Source organism: Leptodactylus fuscus, chromosome 3, assembly GCF_031893055.1.
Source record: "Leptodactylus fuscus isolate aLepFus1 chromosome 3, aLepFus1.hap2, whole genome shotgun sequence".
NCBI lineage: Eukaryota > Metazoa > Chordata > Amphibia > Anura > Leptodactylidae > Leptodactylus > Leptodactylus fuscus.
This window is the reverse complement of record NC_134267.1, coordinates 158,096,901-158,124,749: the sequence shown is the minus strand read 5'-3', so window position 1 is coordinate 158,124,749 and position 27,849 is coordinate 158,096,901. Positions and strand designations below refer to the sequence as shown.

At 41.3% G+C, this 27,849-nt stretch overlaps 1 protein-coding gene across 2 annotated transcripts in view; it reads left to right on the top strand.

Moving 5' to 3' along the window:
- The first annotated feature begins 812 nt into the window (after positions 1 to 812).
- Positions 813 to 27,849, top strand: part of USP13 (ubiquitin specific peptidase 13) — a 68,556-nt gene continuing 41,519 nt past the window's right edge. Inside the window, exons 1-4 of one of the 2 annotated variants that reach the window (XM_075268631.1) lie at positions 813 to 1,005; positions 11,403 to 11,528; positions 19,821 to 19,881; positions 27,267 to 27,388. In XM_075268631.1, the coding sequence (XP_075124732.1) occupies positions 895 to 1,005; positions 11,403 to 11,528; positions 19,821 to 19,881; positions 27,267 to 27,388 (420 nt within the window). In that variant the 5' untranslated portion in view covers positions 813 to 894. Of the gene's footprint in view, positions 1,010 to 11,402; positions 11,529 to 19,820; positions 19,882 to 27,266; positions 27,389 to 27,849 lie in introns of both variants that reach the window. The other variant, XM_075268632.1, reaches the window with a different exon arrangement.

Sequence of the window (27,849 nt, the reverse complement as noted above, 5' to 3'; positions counted from 1 at the left end):
AAGATAATTAGAGAAAATCTTAAACTCTGCCGAATTTTTAACTACTTATATTTGCAAAAATGTTTAACTTTTAATTATTTACAAATATAGATACGATTATGTTCATGGGAATACCCCTTTAACTTGCGATGAAAAAATGTGCCAAAATTGGGAGACATTTTTAGGTTCACAATGTAGCACACTAGGCCGCACACCTTTGTAAGTATAAACAATAACCGCGGCTTACAGCAGGTAAACCAATTTATATGGCCAGTTTGTCCTGGTCATGTGATGGACACACAGGTGCACAGTTCGTTACTAGGCAGATGTCTCATTACTGGGCGGTGACCTGAGCGCCCATCACATGACCAGGGGACTGATTTGTATCCCCTGGGAGGACACTCTATGCGAGGAATTGATACAGAAAGTATATTGGGGAATTGTAGAACTCCTCATTATATAAACCATAACATTGGTCTGAAACTAGACAACCCCTTTAAGCACACTGGTTATAGATATTCATTAGGTAAAAACATTTGCCATTCCCCAGACTCTCAGTTAAGTGGCCAGTGATAAAAATCCCCAAAACATATCTTTTTCCCCTGTGACAAGTAGGCATAGGGCCAGCTTCACACAGAAGCACCCCAATCCAAGGCTCTGGGCATGAAGTAGTTAATGGTGACAGCCATGGATCCCAGCAGACAAATGGACGTCCACAGCCACCCAGTTCTATTAAAAAATAAAAGTTGCCCTCTATAAATAGCCAAGGGCTGGCAGCTCCCAGCAGGCAGAGCAGGACCCGGGGCTGGTGCGATCTGCTATTGGATTAAAATAGCATCCTCCGTCCTGCCCTCCCATGCCTGGGCCGCTGGCTGCAGAGTCGCAGCATTGTTTGGGAGCAGCAGGAATGTGAAGATGGCTGCAGACCTGGGAGAGCTGCTTGTGCCTTACATGCCCACCATCAGGGTGCCCAAGTCAGGGGACAGGGTCTACAAGACGGAGTGCGCCTTCTCCTATGACTCCCCTGTGAGTGAGTGCGTGAGTGACCCGCCGTCTGCCGCCTCCCCTTCCCCTCATGACAGCGCCGCTTCCCGCATGGCTTCTGTTTTGCTCCGGGAGATCCCAGTGATCTTAGCACGTGAGGCTGACAGGATCTCCAGCCCGATCAGCCCACAAGGCTCATGTGATGGCCGGGGATCTCCTAACCCTGGTGTGGGCTGTGGATGGACTGGCTCAGGCTCTTGGTGTTCAGCAGGTTTCCTGGCAGGACATGTTGACCTGAGATGTCCTGAAAGCTGTCTGTAGAGATTGTGTGCGACCACATGCGCCAGCCTGCCTGCATCTCTGGGCACTGCTATGATTGGAACAATCAAGGTCGATCCAATTAGATCTCTACCTATGCTTGTATTGGGCAATGTTATCATTGTTACCATAGTGATGGAGAAAATGCTGTTTTTACGTAACTCCTGTTTATGAGATGGAGTCTGCTGTTCAGTCTGCTTTGTATCTGTTATTGTACCCATTACTTATTGCCCAGAGAGCGGATCCCCGAAGAAGACTCCCTTATAAAATCTGTCAGCGTTTACAATGGCGGCCAAGTCTATGACATTCTGGCCTAGATTTACTATTGTGGCTACAACTAGGTACTGGTGTAAACCTAGCACGTCTTTGGCGCGGTATGGCACGTCTAGTTTGAGGTAGAATTTTTCAGCATGCTGAACACGAGTGTGAATTCTTAAAAAATGGGGTGGTACAATGCAACCAATTGAGACAAAAATGCTACAAAATTGTGTGGAAAAATTCTGGTTCAAAGTAAACCAACTAAAAGGTGGTATAAACGTCACAAGACAGTCTAACGTTACACCAGTTATCATCCAGCAGCAGCCATTGTGATACGTTCGGCGTATTTCCAGCTGCCTGCCAGACACCGGCTAACTATTAGTGTATCTGGGCCTATGTCCTGACCTGCAAGGAAAGAAACCTGGAATATGGTTGCTATGGGAAATCTTGACACTTTTTGTCTTTTAGGTTAAGGCCCCATGTAGAGTTTTCCTCTGTTTCAATTCTATTTATAGGGAAATCGCCAGCGTTTCCGTAGGTATAATTGACGTGCTGTGATTTCCAAAAATGCAACGGTTTTGGAAATGACAGCATTTCCACTGTGTGTATTTTCCTGAGATGTATCGGTAGGATTTGCTAAACTTGCCCGAGTTTACTGTTTTATATAGAAGTGAATTGCCATCCTGTTCTAAGACCAGAAAAATCCAGCGTAGCTTAGTTCATGTGGCATTATCAGAATCCAGGCAGTGCTAGCACGCGGGATGCTTTTTTTTAATTTATTTATTTATTTTTTTTAAAAAAACTTGTGTTTTGGGGCATGCATTTATGCGTTTGTTGTGGAATTTTGCAATTGATCGTGGAAATTTTGTTGTGCGTTTGCCATAAATCCATGGTAGAATAAGTCTGCTAATTTGGAATATGGCTTATGGCATCCTGAGGTTCATAGTCTGTCTTGTACCGGGCTTTATTGCGGTATTTCTGTTTCCTACCATGGCATGGAAAACTATAACGGCACAATAAAAAAAGTGGAAAATGTGAAGCGAACTAGGCTTATAGAGGAAAGGTCAGACAGTATTTCATTCCTACACATTTTGGATTGAATATCAGTTGGTGGACAGAGGTTGGACATGCGTTTTATATGGCAAAAGTAGACCTCTCTATATCCATAGTTACACAAACCAGTATAGAGCTATGAGAACACATTCATGAAGTGTATAGGGCCATACTATAATTCTTTATGGCTTTTTTTTTTTTTTTATATGGTGGCCTACATAGTCTTTTTCTGATATTATGACTAATAGCCAACCACTGAGTTTCAGCTGACTTCTATCTCCATCAGTTCCCATTGCAATGCAAGGAGTTGTATGCACAATGCCCGACTTGCCGCTCCGTTCAAGACTGTGGTGCAAAACAAATAGGCCGTGTGATTAATGGATTTGACTTCACGGTGTAGCCAAGGTGTCACTTGCCTGAATACTGTCTGGTGTCACAGCCCTGCCGATCTGATACTGATGATCTGTCCTATTATTCCTAGTATTGTTGATCAGTATTCTATGTGAAATCCCCTTTAGGTTGGTGGAAACATTAATACATATAACGTACGCCAGATAAGAAATGTATTTAGCGTATTTGGCCAACAAGCAATGAAAATAACCTGTGTTTTATAGATTCGCTAAACGTCCTCATGTCCTAGATTTAATGTATGGTCCCTTTCTGACCTGGGCCTATACTTGAAATTACAGGAACAGATTGTATTTTTCATATCAGCGCTGCCTGTTAAACTTCCCAGGTCCATTTTAAAAGTGACTCAGCTGTCTGGCGTTCATCACGCTGCTGCACCAGCTATTTATATCCATACTCTCCAGGTCTCAAGTGTCAAGCTGCAGTTTACCCACCCATTGGAATCTAACAATCTGTGGGGCTGCGGGGTGAGCCGAAAACTGAATTCTTATTTATTGTGTTTATTAGAGGTTTTGTTGGACATGTAATAGATGGAAGTAAATTATATCATCTCTCTCCAACCAGTCTCTTGCACAAGCCCTATACCAGACCATGTAAAATATTTATACTTCACAACTTTCAATTAAATTAAAGGGGCTCTATCAGCAAAATCATGCTGATAGAGCCCCACATATGTGTGAATAGCCTTTAAAAAGGCTATTCAGGCACCGCTAAAGTTATATTAAACTACCCCCAGTTTTAAAATAATACCCTATAAAAGAATGTGATCAACTTACCCATCGTGCACGGTGGGCGGGCATTCAGGGTCCGCCGTCTTCTTCATCCACGCCTCCTCTTCCTGCGATGTCCTCGGGTCTTCCTCCGACGCTCGCGAACTGACATTGCTAAAAAAAAAATGGCCTGGGTGCATGCGCAGTAGCATGCTGCTTCTACTACGGCTACTGCACATGCGCCGAGGGCATTTTTTTTTTAGCAATGTCAGTTCGCGAGCGCTGGAGGAAGACCCGAGGACATCGCAGGAAGAGGAGGCGTGGATGAAGAAGACGGCGGACCCTGAATGCCCGCCCACCGTGCACGATGGGTAAGTTGATCACATTCTTTTATAGGGTATTATTTTAAAACTGGGGGTAGTTTAATATAACTTTAGCGGTGCCTGAATAGCCTTTTTAAAGGCTATTCACACATATGTGGGGCTCTATCAGCATGATTTTGCTAGGTTCACCGCTATAGCTGAGGCTCCATCAAAACACCTGGATAATGAAGTACTGCATCAAGGACTTTTGCATCCAGTAAAATGACAAGCACAATAAAGCACACCTGAGGGTCAGTACACATGGAGTTTTTTGACGCTGAATCCGCCTTAAAATCAGCCTCCAAAAAAAGCCTCCCAATAGAGTTCTATTGCGAAGCTTTTTTTGGAGGCTGATTTTGAGGCGGATTCAACGTCAAAATCAGCACCAAAAAACTCTGTTTGCACTGCTCTGACTGATCCCATTCTATTCTATGGCATGGGTTAACCTTGATTCTGTCTGGACAGATCTGTCTCTACTGTTCATTCTGTTCCAGAATTTGTAAACCAAAAGCAAAGGGTCTAACAGAAAAGGTGGAAAACTTTCACTGTGCTCTTGGTTTCACAAAATAATGCTATGTGAAAGTGATCTTTGTTCTGTTATTGATGGCTGCGTGATGTCCATGTTCTCCAGAGAGCACACAATCCTATTAATTGAGGGGCAACACTGTGGTTCAGTTGTTAGCACTACAGCCTTGCAGCACTGGAGTCCTGGGTTCGAATTCCGCCAGGAATAACATCTGCAAGGAGTTTGTATGTTCTCCCTGTGTTTGTGTGGATTTCCTCCCATTCTACAAAGACATACTGATAGGGAAAAAAATGTACATTGTGATCCCAATATGGGGCTCACAATCTACATAAAAAACCCCCAAACAAACCAATCCTATTAATTTGAATGGACACTTTTAGGCACAGACCATCAAAGAAATGCTCTACTTGGTCTGTTTTGTGGACCAAGCCCCCCCCCTAGCCCAATAAAGTCTGTGGTTCTGAAAATCACAGGCAGCGCTTGGACAAATGAGATTGTTTTGTATAATACAACGTTGTATACTTTCTGTATCAATTCCCCACAGTTTTCTAGATCTCGGGTTGCTGTCATTCATTCCACTGCTTCTAGTGGATTAAAGTCTGACCATGGTCATGTGATTTACGGTCCATGGTCATGTGATTTACGGTCCATGGTCATGTGATGAGCACACAGGTGTGCAGCTGATTACCAGGCAGATGTCTGATTACTGTGCTGTGACTATAACGAGCGGCACCTGTGTGCTCATCACATGACCATGGACTGTAAATCACATGACCATGGTCAGACTTTTATCCACTAGAAGTAATTGAATGAATGACAGCAAGCAGAGATTTAGAAAACTGAGGAATTGATACAGAAATTATTTTTTTTTTTTTCATACAAACAATAACATTTGTCTCTCAATACTTGTCTGAAAGTGGCCAACCCCTTTAAAGGGATCCTATAATTTAAACACTTTTTTTTTCTCTAGCTGACATGTCGGAATAGCCTTAAGAAAGGCTATTCTTCTCCTACCATTATCAGTTGCCTCCGGCCCGCCATTCGGTAGAAATACCAGGTTTTACCAGTATGCAAATGAGTTCTTTCACAGCACTGGGGGCAGGCCCAAGCGCTCAGACAGCACTGGGGGCTTCCCCAATGCTGCGAAAGAACTCATTTGCATACCGGTAAAAACCTGGTATTTCTACTGAACGGCGGGCCGGAGGCGACTGATAACGGTAGGAGACGAATAGCCTTTTTTAAGGCTATTCCGACGTGTCCGCTAGAAAAAAAGTGTTTAAATGATAGGATCCCTTTAAGGCTAAGGTCCCATGCAGCAAAATGCATTTTTTTTTTTAATTCTTTTTTTTTTTTTTTCTTAGTATTTTCTTTCTCTATTAAATATTTAGGGGAGATACTTGCGATTCCATAGCTAAAATTAACTTTACTGTGTTTTTTTTTTTTTTTTTTTTTTTCCCCTGTGATGTGTGAATGAGACTAATGAAATGTCTTGAAATCTCACTTTGCTGGTACTGTAAAACAAAGCCAAAAATTCTGTTTCTCTGTATCATGGTGCCTTATAAACCTTCTCTGGGCAAAGCTATTATTTATAAAATAGACCGGGTGAGCTGAGAAGAAGGGGAGGGGGGGGGGATTTAAATTCTGTATCATACTCTACTTGCCCCAGTGCTCTGGCATCCTTCCAGCACGGTTTGGTCTTGCTGCTCTGGCTTCTTCTCAATGTGAAACTGCTCGCCAGCTGTGATGTTCCAGATACCTGCTTCTGATTGGCCTTAGCAGTCATGTGACCACTGAGGCCAGTGAGTGGCCTCCGGAAGAGAACCCAGGAGGTTGCAGGTAGTGATGTCACGTGCTCTTTGCTGAGGCTGCTGAGTGGCCTCGGTGGTCACGAGCTGCTGGAACTTCCGCCAGAAGATGACAATGGACCAGATAACGTTGGGAGGCACTGGAGCATCAGGGAATGGGGAGCATGATTATTTATTTTATAATTTTTTTTTTTATTTAGTCTTTTTCCTGGACAAACCCTTTAAACATGTAAGAAGTTGTGCTAATATGCTACATATTTTGTACATGTTTTTGGCAGGGATTCTATACTGAAATCTGAGACAAATATACAGTGAAAGAGCCAGTTTAACATTTTACTTCTAGCGGAAACTATCTGGCGTAGAGAATACACAGCATGTATGGTGTCTAGCTAATTGCTTGTGTAGCCAAGCCTTTCCCACTAAAGATGTTTGAGATTCTCCCCTTTAGAGAGACTGGTAAATGGCCCCTTTTGAAATGAACATCTATTGGGTATAGTACCACATATGCTGAAGTGGGTAGTAACGTGACAGGTTACTTTTAGAATCGCGGTGCACTTAGGACATGCTGGAGTCACCTGACTTCATTACCAAAACAGCAACAACACTAACACATGGGAAATGTATCTGATTCATACCCACCGTCAAGTAATATAACTAAACTCAATCCATTACTAAATTTGGTAACTTAAAGCAGCTATGTCACTACATTTCATTTATGTCCTACACATAAAGAAGTGCTACCACTTTTAATTTCTATAAATTGCTGTACTGGGGATATTGGAGGACAGAAAATGGTGCTGCTGCCAATGAAGGTTATACTAATATGCCCCCATCCCCTACCCCACTCTACTTACTTTGGCAATGCTAAATGTCTATTCGGACGTGCCAATAAAGCTTCATTGATTGATTGACTAATAGGAGTCCTAGGCGGTACTGCACTCAAACAATATGGACTATATTTTATTTGCTTTGTGATCCAGCATATTCTGTAACCTCTTGTCCCTATAACTGCCCCCACTTCTACAGCTGGCTTTGTACTGCCAATGGGTTATATAACATAAGCACCAATGCTGATGTCCTAGAATTCCAATGATCGTGTGAAAGTGTTGATTATAGAAGTATTTATATGTGAATATGTCATTAATGTGTAAAATAGGAATATCTCATAAACATATTAGCTAGTAATACTTAGTTCAGTGCATACATATGTAACTGGCACAGATGATTATTCTGCTACCCTGTGTCCTCCATTTGCCGCTCCTTAAGATTTTATGCGCACACAGTGTGCAGTCTTGAGTGGGCGCTCTGCTCTTCTTGTAACTCCACAAGGCTTCAAATTGAATATACCATAATTGGTTAATGGGGTGCCTCATATCCTCCACCATTCTCCAGAATAAAGGAGGGGGGGAGGCCCAATCCTCTTTTTCAGGTGGAATGTTAGCAAGGTACACTTGGTACCTTGGTCCAGTTCCATTAAACTAAAGTGGTTGCCTGAGGAGTTATTTTCCTTAATTCATCCTTTGGATTCTTTACGATGGGCCTAGGTTCTGACACCGGAGCCACATGATTGGAACCAACCACCAACACTCGGGTCATCCTGCTACCTCCCTTCTCTCCAGATTTCACAGTATTACCTGTACTATGGGCGCTGGCTGACTGAGGTAAAGAACAGATGATGTCCTATTACCTGTGCAAATAGGAGAGGAAAGAGGGAGCGGAGAGACCCAGGTTCTAATTATGTGCCCTGGGGTTGTAATCGGGACAGAACCTGCCAGAGGTAAATTTAAATCTCCGGATAACTCCTCTTAAAGGGAGTCTCACAAGAAATCGGCATATCAACCTAGAGGATAACTTGCAGATCAGTGGGGGTCAGGCTGCTCAGGCCAGGAGAACTTTTCTCCCCCGTTCTGAATGGAGTGGTGGGTTGGGCAGTGCGCACACCAAACTTTGTTTCACTGGGAGCGCCTGAGATGAGAGGTGCTCCCATTGAAATGAAGAGTGGTGTGTGTGTGTGTGCACTGCCCAACCCACCACTCCATTCGGAACTGGGGAGTAAAGTCCCTCATTCCCCTAATCATTGGGGCTATGAGAGGTCTGACCCTCTACTAATGACTTGTTTTGTGGGAGGATTCCTTTAAATTAGATATATAAAAGATGTAAAAAAAAAAAATTAAAAATCCCTATAGATGTCTGCTGCAGCCCTGGACTCTTGAACTTTTGTTATGGGTACTGTCTTATTGGTCGCTCTCTGTAACTTCCATTTGGACTTCTTTTTATAGCTACAATGCTTTGGGCCTCTGTAACTGGAAAATTTATGGGAACAGTATAACTGGTGGAGTTGTAAGAGCTTTATGGCCAGCAATGTTACTGCCCCCCCACAAAACCGTATTAGTTACTAATACAATATCCATAACAATAACTGAGCTTAATCTCTAGGTGTCTCTCTTTTGTCATTTCTGTGACTGTTCTGGGTAATCCCAAGAAAGCAGTGTGCACTGCGGACAAGGAAGGTGGTAGAGCTGGGCTGCCCAGTGGAAGAAGGGACGTAAGGGAAGACCGTGCTGGATGTCAGCCACTTGGATTCTGAGAGATGCAATAGCATTTCTTCGGAGAAGGTGTAGCTGTTACTGTTTCTGGAGGAACGTAAGCGATGTCAGAAATTACTAGAATAATTGCAATGACAGATGGAGGTAAAGACACCCAACAGCTGTTAAAGCGGTATTCTCTAATGGTATATAGACAGATCATATACTTGAAAGTCCAGTTGAAAAGTTTGTCATCTGGGGAGAGGGGCAAATATGTGACATACTGGGAAAGCACTTGACTTCTGTCGCTTGCAGTTTTGATGGCAGATTGGCTTTTGCTTGGATTCATACACAGCATTTTGTAGTATTTATTGTGGTGGAATTTTTTTCAGTTCTCATAAAACAAACTATGGCCAGATAATACTTTGCGTCTGTACAAAGTGTACTTTATGATGTTTTTCCCAGGCTATAGAATTTAAAGGGGTTTTCCAGGCTAAATTGATGAACTATCCTTCAGGTCATCAATTAGAGATCCGCAAATGTCCAACATCAGGCTTGTTTATGGGGCCATATAAAATAATGGGTTAGGGTGTTAGTTGCTAACAAACACCGCTAGTATATTGACAAAGAACACGCTCATATACATGGAGCCTTAGCTTTAGTCTTCGGATTTAAGTGTATAGTACAGCAGCTACATGGTACTGTATGCTCCTCTTACGGTTTTGCATACTTGTAAGGGTACTGGATTATTAAGTCACAGAAGTCAATTGGTGAGTCACAGAAGTAAATATAACAAGATGTCTAAGAAATCACAGCCGTAAACAAGATTTTCAGAATTTCTTACTGGTGACAATAGCATGCATTTACATCTCTACCCTTTACCACCAAGGGAGGACAAAATAGGACTTTGTTGAGTGGTCTTTTAAGAGAGATGTATGACTCACTTTAACCTATTTATGCTGGAGGTTATATATTTTTCAGTTCCAATAATGGAACTATAGGCATAAATGGGTTAAGCACAATTTATTCCATAGGTTCATTGTACAGCTGCTTAATATTTGACCTTCCATACAGTTAGGCTTGGTTCAGTGCTTGTACTCTGTACAGGGGTACCGTTCACCTCTCTGCATGAAAGATACGGAGAGAAAAGCGCTGCAAGCGCAAGCTTTTTCACTCTTTTTAGGCGGAAATAGAAACCACGCAACAAAATGCAAAATGAATGAGCAAAAAAATAAATCTGAGGGCCCCTTCACACTATGGATAAGCTGACTGATTCTGAACGTTAAAACACGTTCAGAATCAGCGCGTATAAAGCAGATCCCATTCATTTCAATGGGAGCCGGCATATGAGCGCTCCCCATTTAAATGAATGGGCTGCTTTTTTTCTCTACGAACGCTCCCATTGAAGTGAATGGGAAGCGCTCGCGTGTATGGCACGGAATGAGCCGAGCGAGCCTTACACGTGAGCGCTTCCCATTCACTTCAATGGGAGCGCTCGTAGAGAAACAAGCAGCCCATTCATTTCAATGGGGAGCGCTCGAATGCTGGCTGCCATTGAAATGAATGGGAACTGCTTTATACGCGCTGATTCTGAACGTGTTTTAAAGTTCAGAATCGGTCAGCGTATCCGTAATGTGAAGGGGCCCTAAATGTAACTAATATTTGGTGTGACAACCTTTTGTCTTCAAAACCACATCAATCCTGCTAGGTACACTAAGGCCCCGTTCACACAGGACAAGAGGAGGCGGATTTTGGCGTGGAATCCACGTCATAATCTGCCCCCTCACAATGGTGGTCTCTGTAGACTGCTAGCGTTCGTTTATGAGCTGCCCTTTCTTCAGACTGATTCCGCGGCTGAATCAGCTGCGGTGTCCGCCTCACGACAGCACCCTCTGGACTAGGCCCATTCATTTGGGCCTAATCCGGAGTGGAAAGACGCGAAGGGATGCCGTGCACTGCACCGGCATCCCGTTGCGGCAGCTGCGACGGAATATGCACACACGTAATTGCGTGTGAACTAACCCTTAGGACAGGTTCACATTTGCGCCTAGTCTATGCTTTAGCCAATCCAGCTGGGATTCTGTCTTCTGCCCTGCGAAACTGGATAGGGGAAGGAAACCCGGCAGTCAGTTTTCAAACCCAATCACTTGAATGGGTTTGCAAAGTGACCGCCTTTGTGCATCTTCTGCCTGTCCATGGTGAAACATGCAGGACATTGTGTCCGGTTAAAAAAACGTTTGTATAGCACTGTGCATAACATTTACACGCAGCCCAATGTATGGCAGGCAGCATGGGTTCAGATGTAGGCACATTACTATTCATCCCAGACTTGTACTGATACCATGCTAATACCTGTATCATGTATATATTATCACAAATAGTCTCTCAATATTTTCTCCCATTTATAATTGTTGCTAATATTTATTGATCATATATTCCTACACAATCTGATGTTTTTCCTTTTCCTCCCTTAGCTTTCTGAAGGAGGTCTGTATGTGTGTATGAGCACATTCCTTGGATTTGGAAGGGAACATGTGGAACGGCATTACAGGAAGACAGGACAGAGTGTGTATATGCATCTAAAACGCCATGTGAAACAAGTGAGTGCTTTTAATAGTCATTTTTGGAAAAAAAAAATAGGAATTTAATTGTAATGTTTTGAAGCAAAGAACATTGAGGTTGTCAGCAAATTGTGGAGGAAACTGTTGCAGAGACTCCCACAGAGAATGAGGTTTTTTTTTTTTTTTTTTTTTTTTTTTAAATTAACTTTTCTTTAATTATAAAATTAAGTTTTAAAACCAAACATTCTGATATATAGTACTTTGTACACATTTTCAGCAATAGTAATAACTTTATTTATAAAGCGCCAACTTTACAAATCAGAGGACACATGAACAGACAATATGAGACATTACAATGTAACAATGAAATAAATATATTAAACCATCGGAGTGAGGGCCCTGCTTGTGAGAGCTTACGTTCTATGAGGAAATAGGGGGACACAAGAGGTCAGAGGGCTTGTATGTTACAATGTTCCAGCCATCTTTTAAAAAATAAGGTCACATAACTGAAGCTGTATAAGACTGTCACCAGCTGCTATCTGTGAATGTACAGCTACTATATGCAGGGAGTGCAGAGCAACTTCTAGATGGAGGGGTCAGGATCTGAGGAATAGAGGAAGATAGATGGAATGGGGTAAGTGTAGTGTGTGGATGTGTAGAACAATGTGATCAGGTCATGTGATAAGCCGTCTAAACGGATGTGATTTTAGGGCAGTTTTGAAGCTGCTGTAGTTGGGTATTAATCTGATTGCCTAGGTAAAGAGTTCCAGAGAACTGGTGCAGCTCAAGAAAAGTCTTGAAGATGGGAATGGTAAGTCCTTAGCAAAATGTAGACGACGGCTAGGGTGGTAAACAGGATGGAGATGTAGGGAGGTGCAGTGCTATGGATGGATTTATGCGTGAGTGTGATAATATTATATTGTATTCTGTGGTGGCTGGACAACCAGTGCAGTGACTAACAAGGTAGATGCATCTGTGTAGCGGTTTGACAGAAAGGGGAGTCCTGTAACTGCATTCAGGACAGATTACAGAAGTGAGATGCGATAACTCTTCAGGCATAAGCAATTCTTTTCTAGGATTCAACAACCCCCTCAGGTACTTCTTCTCCAAGTAGGCGATAACCTCTCTTATAAATAAACATGGAAGAAAATCGCTAGTTTCTGAAAGGCAGTTGCATACTTGCTGGAGAATTGCTCATGTCTGAGGGATTATTGCATACTTGGAGGAAAATCATCTTGCGTCTGAAGGGCTATCACATACTCTGAATCTAATCGCTTGTGATTGAGGGGTTATTGCAAAGTTGGCAAAGGGCTGCTCGTGTCTAAGGGGTCACTGCATACTTGGTGAAGAGTTGCTTGTGTATGAGGGATCATTGCAAAATAGGAGAGAGTCACTTGTTTCTGAGGAGTTATCACATAATTAGAGGAAAATCTCCTATGTTTTGTCAATTGTGGGTGTCAGATGGGTTATTGTCACATTGAAGGAAGGACTTACTGGCAATGCTGCCTAGTTGTCAAGGTATTCTTTCAATAGAATAGCAAATTCTAATTTGCATAAAACAGCTGTAGGAATAGTGGGAGAATGGAGGTGGCATAGAAGGCATTCTCACGTCATTCATTGCAGTAGACTATTTTGTAGTTGCTGGATTTTGGTGCCATGTTTTGGAGCCTTTCCTTGGTTCATGTGTGGCCTCTAGCATAGGTGTTGTGTTTATCACTCACTGGACTTGAAATTGTATATGGAATAAAGATCAGATAAATATCCGGTGTGCTGGATGTACTCCCTGTTTTGTAAGCTATGTCCCCACTCTGGCTGAACGTTTGCTTCATGTACTGGGGCAGAGCCTTTGGGACGTGCTGTGCTGGGTTTCCTCTTTTCCATACTTGCCCCATTTTTCACTAAACCTGTCTGATCTGATTGGCTAAGTGAATGTCCCTGATCTTAGAAGTGAACACTTTTGTTTAGGAGTTGTCCAATTTGGATAACTTCCATAAATGGTTCGTCAACCATTTTGCTTATTTCCGTACTGGAGACCTCCTCTATTACATCTATTTGTCTTATCAGGACATAATCAAAATGGTCGAGTAAAACTGGTTTCACACAAAGTAGATTAAAAGTTATTAGAGATGAGAGCGAATTTTTAAAAAAATTCAATTCTGCAGATTCACAAAATTTTCTGGAATGATTCGACCTGAGCCATATTAATTTGCGGTGAATTGTTTTAATCCCCTTCCGGCATCAACCCTAATAGTATGGCACTGCCAGGAAGGACTTCCCACAAACCACGGCGGAAGCATGGTGCGCACACAGAAACTGTGTGTGCATCCTGCTTTGTGGGTGTCAGTTGTATGTAACAGCTGACGCTGTTCTCTAAAACACCCGATCAGAGCTGATCTCCGATCGTGGGTGTTAACCGCTGAGATGCCACGGTCAACCATGAGCATGGCATCTCAGGGGTTTTATTATATATTGGGGTCCAGATCGCCCCTCCCCCCCATGACGTTTTCAGATGGGTGTCGCTGCTCCTATTTGGTAGCCTGGGGTCTGACCAATGACCATGGGTCTGCGTCATCGCTGTCCCTCCGCATACCTGGTTGATTCTGCCTTGAATAGAGACAATCAGCCTATGCATCTTCACGGGCTGACAGCCTCCTATACACTGCAATGCACAGGTATTGCAGCGTGTACCTTTTCAGAAGATTGCTGCTTCAATTACCTATGGGGACAAAAAAAAATAAATAGATTAGTGGCTCCTACACTTTATTGTATGCTCCAAACCCTCCCCCCAGTACTGGTGCTATTATTATACTCTGGGATCTCTTCAGACCCCAGAGTATAATAATCAGAGGTCCAGTGAAAGTGATTAAAAATAAAAAACACTTCTCACCTTACCTCACCTTTTCTAGGTAACCATCAGTCTGCAGTGTCCACCTCGCTTTTCTTCTTCCTTGCAACTGAGGTCTTGCTCCCTAGGTGTCAATGCTGGGGCCTGTGATTGGGCCCCAGCAGTCACATGGAGCGCGCTGGCGTAATAATGTCATCACCACCCATGCAACTGCTGAGGCCCAATCACAGGCCCCAGCAATGAGGCCCTGGGAGCAGGACCTCCGTCATTGGTCGGATGAGCTCCGGAGTAGATGCTGAGCCCGGGACAGATGAGTATTTATTGTCGTGGTTTTTTTTTTTTTTTTTTTTTTTTTAAAACACCTCAGCCAACACCCACTCTCAATGCCACCTGCGATTCATTACGACGAAGTATGAGGAAATCTGGATTTGATGCGGATCGAATATTTCCTGAAACTCTGATTGAATTCCATTTCGTGAGCTTTGATTTGCTCATCTGTAGAAGTAAGGGTTACGTTTTATGTACATTATTTCAGCGATTGAGCATGGATCCAGTAGAGACATACTAAAGTTGTGTAGTGAGGCCTAGTGGATAGCACTGTTTCTCAAAACATGTAGTTGTCACCTGAACTGCGTTACGCTTCTTGTCCAGCCTAAAGCTATAGGGCTCTGCTTGGACCACAAAGTATATAGTTCTTCACAGATAAAGCGACATTGCATCCTGTCATGGATCAGAGTCAAAGCATTGTATTGCACTGTGTAACAGTGAGGTGTCACAGGGAGCTTTAGTTTATCTTCATTAATTATTGAATAACAAGCCTTAGTGTGTGTGTATATATAGTTCAAAATAATCATATCATTTGCATAATAAAGGCTATTCAGAAAAAAGTGCCATAAAATTAACCCTTAACAACCAAGCAAATCTGGCAATCTGTATGAGATGGAATCGAGAAAAACTTCTAACCAGAGGTAATTGTGATCTGTGCAGTGTGTGGTGCTGAAAGTGTTAACCTACAGTAAGTCGAACTTGTGTTTACATAGTGCTACCGAAACATCAGAAATATAAGAACCGCTGAAGACCACTGGTAGTCTGTCATGAACTTTCCACTGGCAGGCGGATTCTTGGCCTGTGGTGGGAACACCTGTCACAGTTTCATATTATGAAAACAACTTCTAATCCTGCCTAACCTTCTCTCCAATGGACTGTAATACAGGATATCACCACACAAAGGTAGTCCTGTCTGTTTGGCCAAACATAGTTACAAACAAAAGAAATGGGTGACAGCATATTGAAAACACTATTATTAACGGTCAATAGGATTGTCACCTCGTGAATTGTCACTTTCAAGTTAATGATGTAGCGCACACAGTCACAGTTACAGAACACTTTCCCCAGAAATGATGTGTCACCAGTAAACAGTCCTTGAGTTGTCCTCTTCTGTCAAGGTGTATCTGCTAATAGGGGAATTAGAGAACAACCAATTGTTGTCCATCAATACATACATAGTGTATATATGCTAGGTGTTTAGGGGTTTGAGGAATTGGAGTATCAAGTCCTTTGAGAAGAGGGCACTACAGACAACTCCATGGTTAAGTCACTAGTAAGTAAAATGGTCTAGGTATATGTTTGAACCTGTTTCACATTTTCCGCTCATGACAATGAAAAGTGACAAATTGTATCTTGACGGATCATCGTAAACGTAGGTCTGTCAGCAACCAGTAATTCTAGGCATGTACAGTGACCAATTACATTTGGGAGGAAAATGTGACTTGCACTAATGGGGTTCCACATGGCACCATTGATATGGGCGCTGAATGGCACTATTTTATCTAAGCATGATGTAGCTCTATTTATCTTCTTGTGGAATATGTGTGTGTGTGTGTGTGTGTATATATATATATATATATATATATATATATATATATATATATATATATATATATATATATATATATTCCTGTAGGATTATTAAAATGACACTTTAGTCCTGCACACTACTTTCAGTTTAAATACAATGGACACACAACTGACCCTTTTATGGTTAATGTGATCCATTGAGCTGTGTATGTAACCACTATCTGCTGTTCGGGTTATCTGACGGACTAGAACGACAGCAAGGCCAATGCTAGTGTGAATCCAGCATTAAACTGTTAATATTTCTTGTATTAAAATTGATTCTCAGTTTTGAACAGTTTTTTGCCAAGTGCTGAAAAAACAAATTAGTTATTGTCAGCAATATGTTTACGTACAGAGAAAAATAGAAAAAAAATTGTATTTTAATGATAGGATCCCTTTAAGTTTCTAACAGGTAGGAATAGCCTTAAGAAAGGCTATTCTTCTCCACTCCGCCGTTCGGTAGAACTCCCGGTTTTCTGCGGCATGCAAATAAGTTCTCTTGCAGCACTGGGGGTGGTCCCCAGCACTCAAACAGCACTGGAGGCGTTCCCAATTCTGCAAGAGAACTCTCCAGCGACGCCTCCATCTTCTTCTCGAATGGCCTCTTCACACGTCTTCTTCCGGAGCTGGGGTCAAACGAATATGCATGCGCAAGTTGGCTTTGGCATTGAGCCTCGGGCAGAGTCGGCTGCACATGTGGGCGGCCATTTTTTTTGTGGTCGCTTGCGCAGTACGCTCCTGTAGTTCAACATGCTGTTTGAGCGCTGGGGACCGACCCGAGTGCTGCGAGAGAATTCATTTGCATACCAAAGAAAATAGAGATTTCTACTGAATGGCGGCACGGAGAAGACATCTAAAGGTAGGAGTAGAATAGCCTTCCTTAAGGCTATTCCTACGTATTAATCAGAAAAAATTGCATTTTAATGATAGGATCCCTTTAAATCCTTCCCTTAATATGCTTCATCCTGATGATATACTCCCTTTTAACAGGGGAAGAAACTCAGAGGAAAGTGCAGCAAAACCTCAGTGAGAAATATGGCAGAAAAAATGTGATCTGTTTAAGGGCTACATAGGACCCTGCATAGGACCTTGGCCTTAATGTGACAATTTTTAAATTACTGCCTGATTTGAGTTTGGAAAACTTCCTCAATTAAAATTACCCTTGGAAAATGATTTTATGGAATCTGTCCTGGAAACATTTTTTTGGAATAGTGTAGAGTATGAACTTAGCCTGAACTTTTCTCATATTAAAAAAAAAAAAAGCGGAGTAGCCATTTTTGGCATTTTTCTTGCTGGCAGCAATATTTTCCATGTAGCAGCTCCTTATGCGGCAGGTATTCATATAATGTTTAGTTTAAGGGAACATTTTCATGTCTGAGCTGTATTCTCATCTTAAAGGGTTTTTCCCATCTCACTGTTGCAGCTTTGCCTGCTGTCTTTTCTTCTCACTTCCTGTATTACTCTCTGCTCCCCCTCCCCCCAGTGTGCTGAATGGAACACTATGAAGTATCAAAATACTTATGCAGATAATCTGCACATGCTTGTAGAGAAGTTATCTGTGTGTTTTGTAAGCCGGTGGCTGGTCAGGTAATGGAGGGGGTGTACATCTCCCCCAGACTACTCAGGTGGGTGAGATGAGAAAACTCCAGAAGGAATGTTTATTCTCAGCAGACAACTTTCGTCTGCTGAGCATTTTGGTAAATGCTCAGTAGTGGGCTGGATTTTTAGGAATGACAGGTAGGTTGGTAGTGGGACCTGTCATTCCACCCCCCTCCAGTCCACACTTTGAGGATGTTCCGGCAGTGACTCAGCTGCAGAGAGTCTCCTCATCAAGGAGGCTTAAGAAGCCAGCTCCAGCAGTAGACTTTGGGCAGAGCTTGGCTGGAGAGCTGACAGAGAGGTCATATTTTTGGAGCTGTGTCCTGAATGATTTTACTGGCTTTTGATTTCTGTTATTCTAGGTGAGGTAACCTATTCTATGTTTAGTTAGAGCCTAGCCGGGCAGGGATTTATTTTTGTATTGTTTCCTTCTGTTGCTGCACTATACTTTTGAGTGAAAATAAACTCTACCTTTATTTTGGACTAAAGAATCTGGACTTGTGTGTCTATGCCACCCCACCTAGCAACCCCAGACCCTGACAGTTTACATAGAGCGATAACAGACTTGGGTTTTATCAGCAAACTGCAATTAGCTGAACTGATTATCCTGCCAACAGAGCAGTCAGTGACGTCACTTGTCCTATTGCACAATTCCATGGTTATGGAAACCCTGTGTAAACAATGGGAGGAATAAGTTCACATAGCCAGAAAACAAAGCAGCATTTCTAAAGCAATACATTTAGGAAAAGTCTTCAACTTGCATAAGATACCGGTATAGATAGGATCCTTGAGATGGGAATACTCCTTTAACTAATACATTTTTAATTGATGATTGCAATTCAATATAGGGTAATGTTTTCCCTTAGGCCTGCTTCTACGTTTGTGCCATTCTATTGCTTTATCCGCATGAAATATGTGGAGATGTCCTGCAAGCGGCACTTTTCTCTCCACATTTTTTGTGCGGAAACCACACAGACCCCATTATAGTCTATGGGGTCCGCCTGTTTCATAAGGTTAACCACACTTTTATGCAGATAGATTTCCATTTGGAGGGTTCCCAAGTGGACTTCTCAAATGGAAATTCAAACGCAGATGTGAACTGGGCCTTAGGCATACAAGTCCAAAAACTGTATATTTCCTGCATTTCCAGGACTGAATTTGGTTAGGAGACCCTGACTCTTGGCATACTAGTGATCTAGAATGATAGAAATCCATGCCTTCCTGCAGCTTTGCTGTTTGGCATTGTGTATAGTATTGGGAAGTGGAGCTGTGGGGTGGTAGTGATTCCTGGTATCATGATGCAGGAAATCCAGGTCTCTGTATGAGATACAACCAGGAATACATCAACAATATGCAGTGTTTTTGCCAGTGTGCAGAAAACCTTAGACCTGATGTTGCGTGTGTTTGAACATCCCACAATTTTTGTTTCTAGAAGCGTTCCTGATAAATAAAAAAAACAAAACTCCTCATGGAATACGACATGGGCCCATACAATACTACAGTTGCTGTATTCAGGATCCTTGTGACTTGGATCCCTTAAGTAGCCATTACATGGTGCACCTTTTTCTTCTAAAATGTACATATAAAATGTTATTTTGGAATCCATCTTATGACATGTCATTGACAAGAAAGCCTTGCACACCTCACCTGTTCAGAACTTCATTAGGCCTACCTTTACTGCTACACATCACCATAGCACATATCAGATAATTCTGGTAAGTAGGATGCTTCTTCTATCAGTGCACTGAAAAAAGCCTCCATCACTGCCTTTCATTACAAACAATGGCAGGTGGATCCCATTCAGTTTTTGGAGAGGACTTTGAGGTTGAAGACTGCCTCATATTTCTGTCCAAACTCTACCATGTGAACTTTGTCCAATATTTTCTTAGTATACAATCAGTGTTTGTGATTAGCACCAATCATATTGTTTAATCTGAATGACTGCACTGAAGTCTACGCTATTCTGACATTGTGATTCTATTGATTTCTAGAAAGCAACTGGAGCATCTGGTGGAGCCCTTCCAAGACGTATAAATGGCAAGCTGTTTTTAGGTAAACTGAATTGCTATTGAAATTTACATTTGCTTTATAAGATGCCTATTGAAATATTCAGGATCTGAATGTGATGTTTAAGTCATATATTGGGTAATTGACGATTGGTAATTGTTCGTTTATAAACATTCTGTTACAAAATCACTAACAATTAAAAGTTAGGGTAAGTTCACACAGAGTTTTTGGTCAGGATTTTGAGGCTGTATCCACTTCAAAATCCTGACCAAAAAGATGGCTCCCCTTGAAATCAATGGGAGCCGCTCAGTAGTGAGCGAGGTGCTTGTTCTTCAGGCCGTTTCACCTCGAGATTCGGCCTGAAGACACTCCCTCCTCCAGACTAGGCCCATTTATTGGTCCTAATAAGGAGCAGAGTGCGCGGCTTGATGCCAGTGCAGTGCATCGGCTTTCAGTCGCGGCTACCCGTCTTTTGGACCGGAACCTGAGGCGGCCTCCGCTCCAAAAAACCCCGTCTTAACTTACCCTTACTATTGTCATGAAGTGTTGATCCACAAGAAGGCTAAACCTAAACCTGTGGGAAGGAATTATCAATTGTCTGCTTTTAAGAAGGAAAACCAAATAATTCTGGATCATAAAATGACAGCTATAATAATCCTGCCCATGTCATACAATCTATAACCGCTTGGAAATATTCCAATGGACATACCCAGACCCATCTGGCATCACAACTTTACACTTTGTGCATCGACATACCAAGTTAGCGGCATACTATGTAATGGAAAGTAATGTCAGTTTCTGCACTGATGTAAATGGTCTTATGATGGAGTTAGATGGTACACAAATGAGACAGTGGCCTCTCAGAGTTGAGCACACAGTTGGTCAGTACAATGTACAACACAAATCGCTGGTCGATCCACTACAAGTTTATCTTCCACCACTTCACAATAAACTTGGTTTCATGAAAAATGTTGTAACTGCACTTTATTGTGATTGAAATGGTTTCCAGTATTTGAAGGAGACGTTTAGCGCACTGAAAACTGAGGCTAAAATAAAGGCTGGAATTTTTATTGGCCATGAAATCAATAAACTAATGCGATGACACATTCAGAACAAAACTCAACCTCTGGAACTTGTAGCTTGGGATACATTTGTGCTAGTAGTTGTAGAACATCCTTGGGAACAGACGAGCTGAAAACTCTGCTGAATCAGTAGACCACATGCTTACAGCATATGAACAACTCGGCTGCCGAATGTCATTGAAAATACATTTCTTACATTCCCATCTTCACTTCTTCCCACCCAATTTGGGACATGTAAGTGATGAACATGGAGAGCAGTTCCATAAAGATATTTCTACAATGGAGAACTGATATCAAGGCCGTTGGAATCCCAACATGATGGGTGGGGGATACTGCTGGTTTTTGCAATGGGAAAACATGACTGTTCACAAACACAAAAGCTGATGCCTGAAGCCCTATTAACAGTCCTGGGCCTTGCTCAAGTAAGCCTTCTAAACTGAAAAACGAGACTTTTTGAAATTTTGTTATTCTATTACATTTTCATACACTGTTTACACTGATTTAGATCAGATAATTGTTGGATTAACACTTGTACTGTTCAAAATGATTCTATACTTTCCAAGTGCTTGATTCCTCTAGGCATACTTATGTATAGCAAAGTCTACTGACGTGTTACCACAACTCTGACTTCAGATCACTTGATTTACTATAGGACAAGTGTTTTTTTTTTTGTTTTTTTTTTGTGTGTTTGTCTGGTAGAACAGGCTCTGAAGTTCTCCCTGGAGATTCTCTAACTGAATTGCTGCCAAGTAGATTCCGTCCTGTACACGCTGTGTATTTACAGGTGCAGCAGTTGCCCCTCAACATAGGGAGGGGGTTACAGTGATTCTAAAAACTAGAAGTATTGCTATTTAAAGACCGTAATTACCCTACTAATATTATAAATGTGAAAGTTTGTGGGTTTGGATGTTTGTGTTAGTTTCTTGATACGCAAAAACGGCTGAACTGATTTGGATGAAATTTGGCATATAGATAGTTTGTAATCTTGATTAACACACAGGCTACTTTTTATCCTGGTAAATAACATGACTTCCCCACTGTTATGATACGCGTCTATCACATTGAAAGTAATAGGTAAAAAAGCCTCCCATTGATTTCAATGGGGAGCGCACGCATGCCGGCACCCATTGAAATCAATGGGATCTGTTTTAACACTGCTCACTCTGAACGAGTTTACGTTCAGAATGAGCGAAGCGTAAACTCCGTGTGAAGGCTCCCTTATATTGCAAAAAATGTTCACCAAACAACCCCTATGTAACAGTAAAAAAGTGAAATGACAGATACACACTTATATGTTGTTATCTAATCCACTGGTTTATGTTTGTACTGTGACTTCTCATGACACAAGTCAAAGAAAATAAACTGGAGTCCATTTTAAGACTTAATGTGTTTGTAAGATGACTAAATCAGATGGACATATCATATCAGAGCAATTAATAATATTTTTACACAATGACATTTGCTCTAAAAATACATATTTGAGGTTTGGCAATAGTGTAATGTATGTAGCTTTGACATAAAATTACCTAATATAGTTACCTATCTAACAATCTGTCTACAATACTTTTCTTATTTTGTGCCAGAAAAGGACAAATTATTTTCTAAATATTTTTGAAGGAACTGTACCAAAAAGAATTGATTTCATCGACCGCTTCCACACATTCTAAAAACAGGCACGTAAGGGTATGCCTAGATTTTGTAGTAATTTTTAAAATATTTTTGAAACTCAAAAACAAGGTTGTAGTGTAAATAATACCAAGTTAAAAATGTTCTAAAGTGGTTGTATTTATCCCCTTTTACCCACAGAAGGTATAATGCCTCTTTGTGGCCAACAAACATTATAATGGTCCCTTAATGATAAGTATAATAGACCCAATGGTATAATATTAATACTTGGCCTCTGGACACTGTAATGCACCATTATACATATACCATAGTCCTGCTTTAGAAATAACATCTGACTATTTAAACAGTAAAGCATGGGGAATCTTATTGGTGCATCTTCAGGTATTTTGGCACATTGCCCGGCAAATTAGGGTATTTTTACATGGAGTTTTTTTGCAGGCGGATTTTTGACGCAGAATCCGCCACAAAATCCGCCTGCAAAAAAGGCTCCCATTCACTTCAATGGGAGCTGCTCGCTTTTTTTTTTTTTTTTCCACTAGCTAGCGGGAAAAAGAAGCGATATGACCTATCTTGCCACGGATTCCACAGCTGAGTCAGTCACGGTGTCCGCGGCTCAAGACACGCTTCTGTTTAGGCCCATTCATTTGGGCCTAATCAGGAGCGGGATGCCACGCCAAAAACCACGCGGCAGTACAAACTTACACCCATATTATCAATAATGTCTATGTGTTGCTTTCTCCACACTTGGGCCTGAGGTCCGTCTATTGTAAATCTTCCTTAATATCCAAAAAACAGATTGGGAACGGTTTGCAAACTGTCCATTTAAAAACCCATTCACTTCACTGGGTTTTTAGAACAATCCGTAGGTGTCCGTTTGCAAACTTTCCACTGTGCGTCCACATTTTTTTAGACGGACACAAAGTACTGCATGTCCGACTTTGGACTCTGTCTAAGGCTGGGTTCACACGATGTAATGTGGCACGTAGACGCCACGGGAGGTTTTGCGGGCCGTATACGCTCCCATTGTTTTCAAAATCGCAAAATCACGGCCGTGAATCCCTACAGTGTTGATCCAGGGGAAGGCAAAAAACCTCATGAGGCTCATGCCAATTGCCCTATTTCAGGGGAAAAAATTCCTTCCCGACTCCAAATCTGGCAGTCAGTATAAAACCCTGGATCAACGTGTCCTTAAAATCTAGAGACCATAACACATTATATTTTTCTCTTCAAGAAAGGCATCCAGGCCCACTTTGAACTTGTTCAGTGAATCCGCCATCACCACTTCCTGGGGCAGAGCGTTCCATAGCCTCGCTGTTCTTACTGTGTTGTGTGTGTTTTGTTTTCAAAACTGGTCATCTCACGCCACTCATCTTGAGTTAATTTAAGACAAGGGCCAAGATAAGGATGGACATTTGTAGCTCTCATAATGGTGCCAATATGAATCTTTTGTTACTGGACTGTGAAAAGAATTCTGGTCCTAACATATTCATTACATATATTATATTTTACATTTCACTTAAAAATCAGAGCAGATATGTGGTTGCCATTGTTATTATAGAAGGGTTATTAGTGATGTCTAGAGCAAGTAAAAAGGTCATAAAAGTCTATTCCAGGCAAATTCATTGTAGCATTACATGTCATACGGATCACTGAGACAATTGCAAGGTATGAAGAACATACAGAAGTAACTGGAACCTTTCTTATCTTGTGTCTCTTTTAGACATATCCACTAAAAGGACTATTTATAGCCGCACTAAGGGCCAGTTGTTAGTGGATCTAATTCTGAAGCCGACATGTCCAGTTTGGCACCCCTCTGTTCTTCCACGTCTTGTGTGTTGTTTTTTTTCCAGAGACCCTGTTACCTAGAAGTGAAGGCACCTGTCATACTCTGTCAGCGGCAGCCCTGCTTGAGTACTTAGTGTCTGTCCAGATGAGGTCTAAAATTCTTTGAACCTTCTGACGTCCACAATAAATTGTCTAATGGTAGGAAAGATTGTAATGGCAAGTGACAGAGCTAGACTAGAACCTGATGCCTCCGGAAAATACCTGGTGCTTTACTCATCTTGCATACCTCTATTTGTATGAAACTGTGGTCATAAAGAACTCCATACATATAGGGATATCTCACCGATGGTTACATTCTGCTGAGACGTCTTCCAGCTCCTTATCTCCCAGAGTTTGTGAGAAAAGGGAGGAATCGTATTACCCTGATAGATATTTTTCCATCTATTGATATCTTCTGATCATCTGATCTAGTTGGCTTGCTACACATAGCTGATATCAAACCATTCATGACCAGATCAAGTATCCGTAAAATGTGACTATTCAGGGAAATGCACAAGGTTAGAATGGGAACACTCCATTGATTTATAGCTTTATTTCAAAGCTCAAACCTGGTAATAGAATAGACTGCTTTGTAGGTATGTCATGTCATTCTTAATAACTTTTTTTTTTTTTTTTTTTTTTTTGAGCTACGAAATCTCAATTTTGCCAAGTAAAGGAGAATATAAATTGCTAATATGGTTTGTTGAAGTATAGGATTTTTGGCCAGTTAAGGGAGCGTTCACACTATCGTCAGTGTCCGACAGGTAGTGTCTGCTCCTAGTGTCCGTTCAAAATCTCGCACGGACATTAGGAGCGGACACTAGCTATGTCCGTGACACTTTTCATTCATTTAAATGGCGATCAGGTGCGTTCTTTTGCACTCCGTGCCTGTCCTTCACTGTCCATTTGTATAGATGTCCGACTTTTCAAGCGGACAGAAAAACCCGACATGTAGGTTTTTTTCTGTCCGCTTGAAAAGTCGGACATCTTTACATGGAAAAGAGTAATCTATGAGCACAGTCAGGAAAGCTGCTTACTTTCTGGGGTAGAAGCTAGAATAAAGCGGGTAAAATCAGATGCTGTCTGATCACATAAGCAGCCAGCAGTGGATACTGTATTCAGTACTATAGACAGAGAAAGCAGGTTGATGAGATGTGGAAGCTGTGAGGAAAATCAACCCCTACCATCTGCTTTCAGTGTGTGAAGACAGAAAAGAACCTCCCCTTCTCTGGATGTAAACCAGTCTTGCAACTGTGGAGAGGAAACGTCTCTAGTATCAGGGAGAGAACTGCAAATTAGCTAGAAGGGAGACACCTAGCGGCAGGAACCTTTATAGATGGTTTTCAGGCCAAAGCAGCCATATTTTATCTACATTAAAATTGCACTACGTTTTGGTCCAGAATCGCATGTTCTGACAAATTAGTGACCATTTAAATGAAATGGCAGTGTGGATACTCAACTTTTGTTCCATATAAACTATGCAGCCGGGGGGAAGTGGGTCCCCTGGACTATTGCTCAGTGGGGGCCCAGTGGTCCGACCCATACTGACCTAGCATTCATCGGCGATTAATAGGCTTTTGGCTGAAATGCCCTTTTAACTAATACAAATTTCCGTGGTCAGAAAAAACCTTTGGTGCAAATCCTTTCCTCTAACCATAGAGGATTTTTCCTCCTATTCTTTTCAATGGTTTTTATTTTTCATAATAACAGACAAAACAAGGATAACATAGGTTACAAAAATGGGAGCACACAAATAAGACTGTATTTGGAGAAATGATACTATCAAAGTATAATATTAGTTAATTTACAAGGAAGAACAATTAAAGTCCATCAATCATCAAGTGGAGGTGTTTCGCGGTCGTTGAAAGAATATGGGAACCTGTAGCGAGAGGGTTAAGTGGGGAACAAGAAAAAACAAGGGGGATAAGGAAGGTACATATCAGCTGAATGCAAAAGAATGTTAATGCTTCACGTTAGTGATATCCAATGCTCAAAAATATTGCATTGAGACATTAGATAATGTTGGGTGAAGAATTTACAATGTTAATGGTTAGTTATGAGTAAGGGGATAGTGTGCCAACAAAATTGACCATTGAGGAGAGAATTTTACCTTCACGGCAGACTAACGTGTTCTTGTATGCAATTGTTTGTTGTAATGGATATTATTTCATTTAGTGAAGGTATAGGCGGAAGGAGGTATTATGTTTTGAGTATAAAAGCTAAGGGAACTAAAGGCAGCATGCCATAGTGGAGTAATCTTTGGGCATCCCCAAAATATGTGATATAATAAGCCAGTTTGACCACATCCTCTCCAGCAGAGAGGTGAGGTGTTTGGATAGAACTTGGAAAGTTTTAGAGGAGTGTAGTACCATCTTAGTAGGATTTTATGATACTGCTCCCAATGGGAAGCGCATGAGGTTGCTTTGTGGGCCCATGTTAATGCCTTGTTCCATTCTGTTATATCAAACCCACGTCCCAGGTCAGATTCCAACTTTAAAATGGTGGGAGTCTTTGTAAAGAAAAGGTCTTTGGTTAATAAAAGATATAGGGGTTTTACTCCTTTAGTTTTAGAAGTCAATGAGGTTTGTAGGAAGTTTTTCCTCCTATTCTATTCCTTCCGTACAAATATATCATTAGACAGATCTTTGTACTCTTAAACTAATATAATTTTTATGATAGATTTTGGTTTTTTTTTTCTTGGTACCATACTGTCTACTTGTTACTTTGTCTTCCTATGTTTTTCTGGTACACTGGTATCCACAACTATAATACATTTTAAAAATTTTTCGAATAGCAATTGTTTAAAATATATGGTTCTGTGTATGTACAAAAATCTAAATCCAAACTTTTTAAAAGTATTCAATACTTTTTTTTTTTTCTTGTACTCCTCTTTTTCAGACCTTGAAGTAGATGCAGATTTCAACAGTGATGACTATGAGCTTGAAGATGAAGCCAAACTTGTTATATTTCCAGATCACTTTGAAATTGCCTTGCCCAACATAGAAGAGCTCCCAGCTTTGGTTAGTATTTCTGCATATTATTTACTATTATCCATAAAGTACTGTAAAGCCCTTTTACACAACCCTGTTATTCGTCCAAACTCACACTTTGTTGAGATGGTCATAATTTTATTTTATTTTTTGTTTCCACATCAACACAATGTGCCTATGTTAGATTTTGTTTGGTTGGACTCTGTTAGCATTTAGTTTTTATACCACTTTCCTGTTTGTATTTTCCCTCACCAAGATATAACACTTAGTCCTGATACTGTGTGTGTGTTTGTGTTGTGTGTTTGTGGCTTTTTTTTTTTTTTTTCATACGATCATTTTCATTTGAATGTTTGTGTAGAATTGATCAGCGTAAGTTTGTGATCAGGATATTACATATGGTATTATCATATCCTTCCTTTTCTGTGCGTCGTTTGACTAAGCTATCCTGATTGATTTCTTTTCTTAGACTAATGAGAACAATGCTGTATATT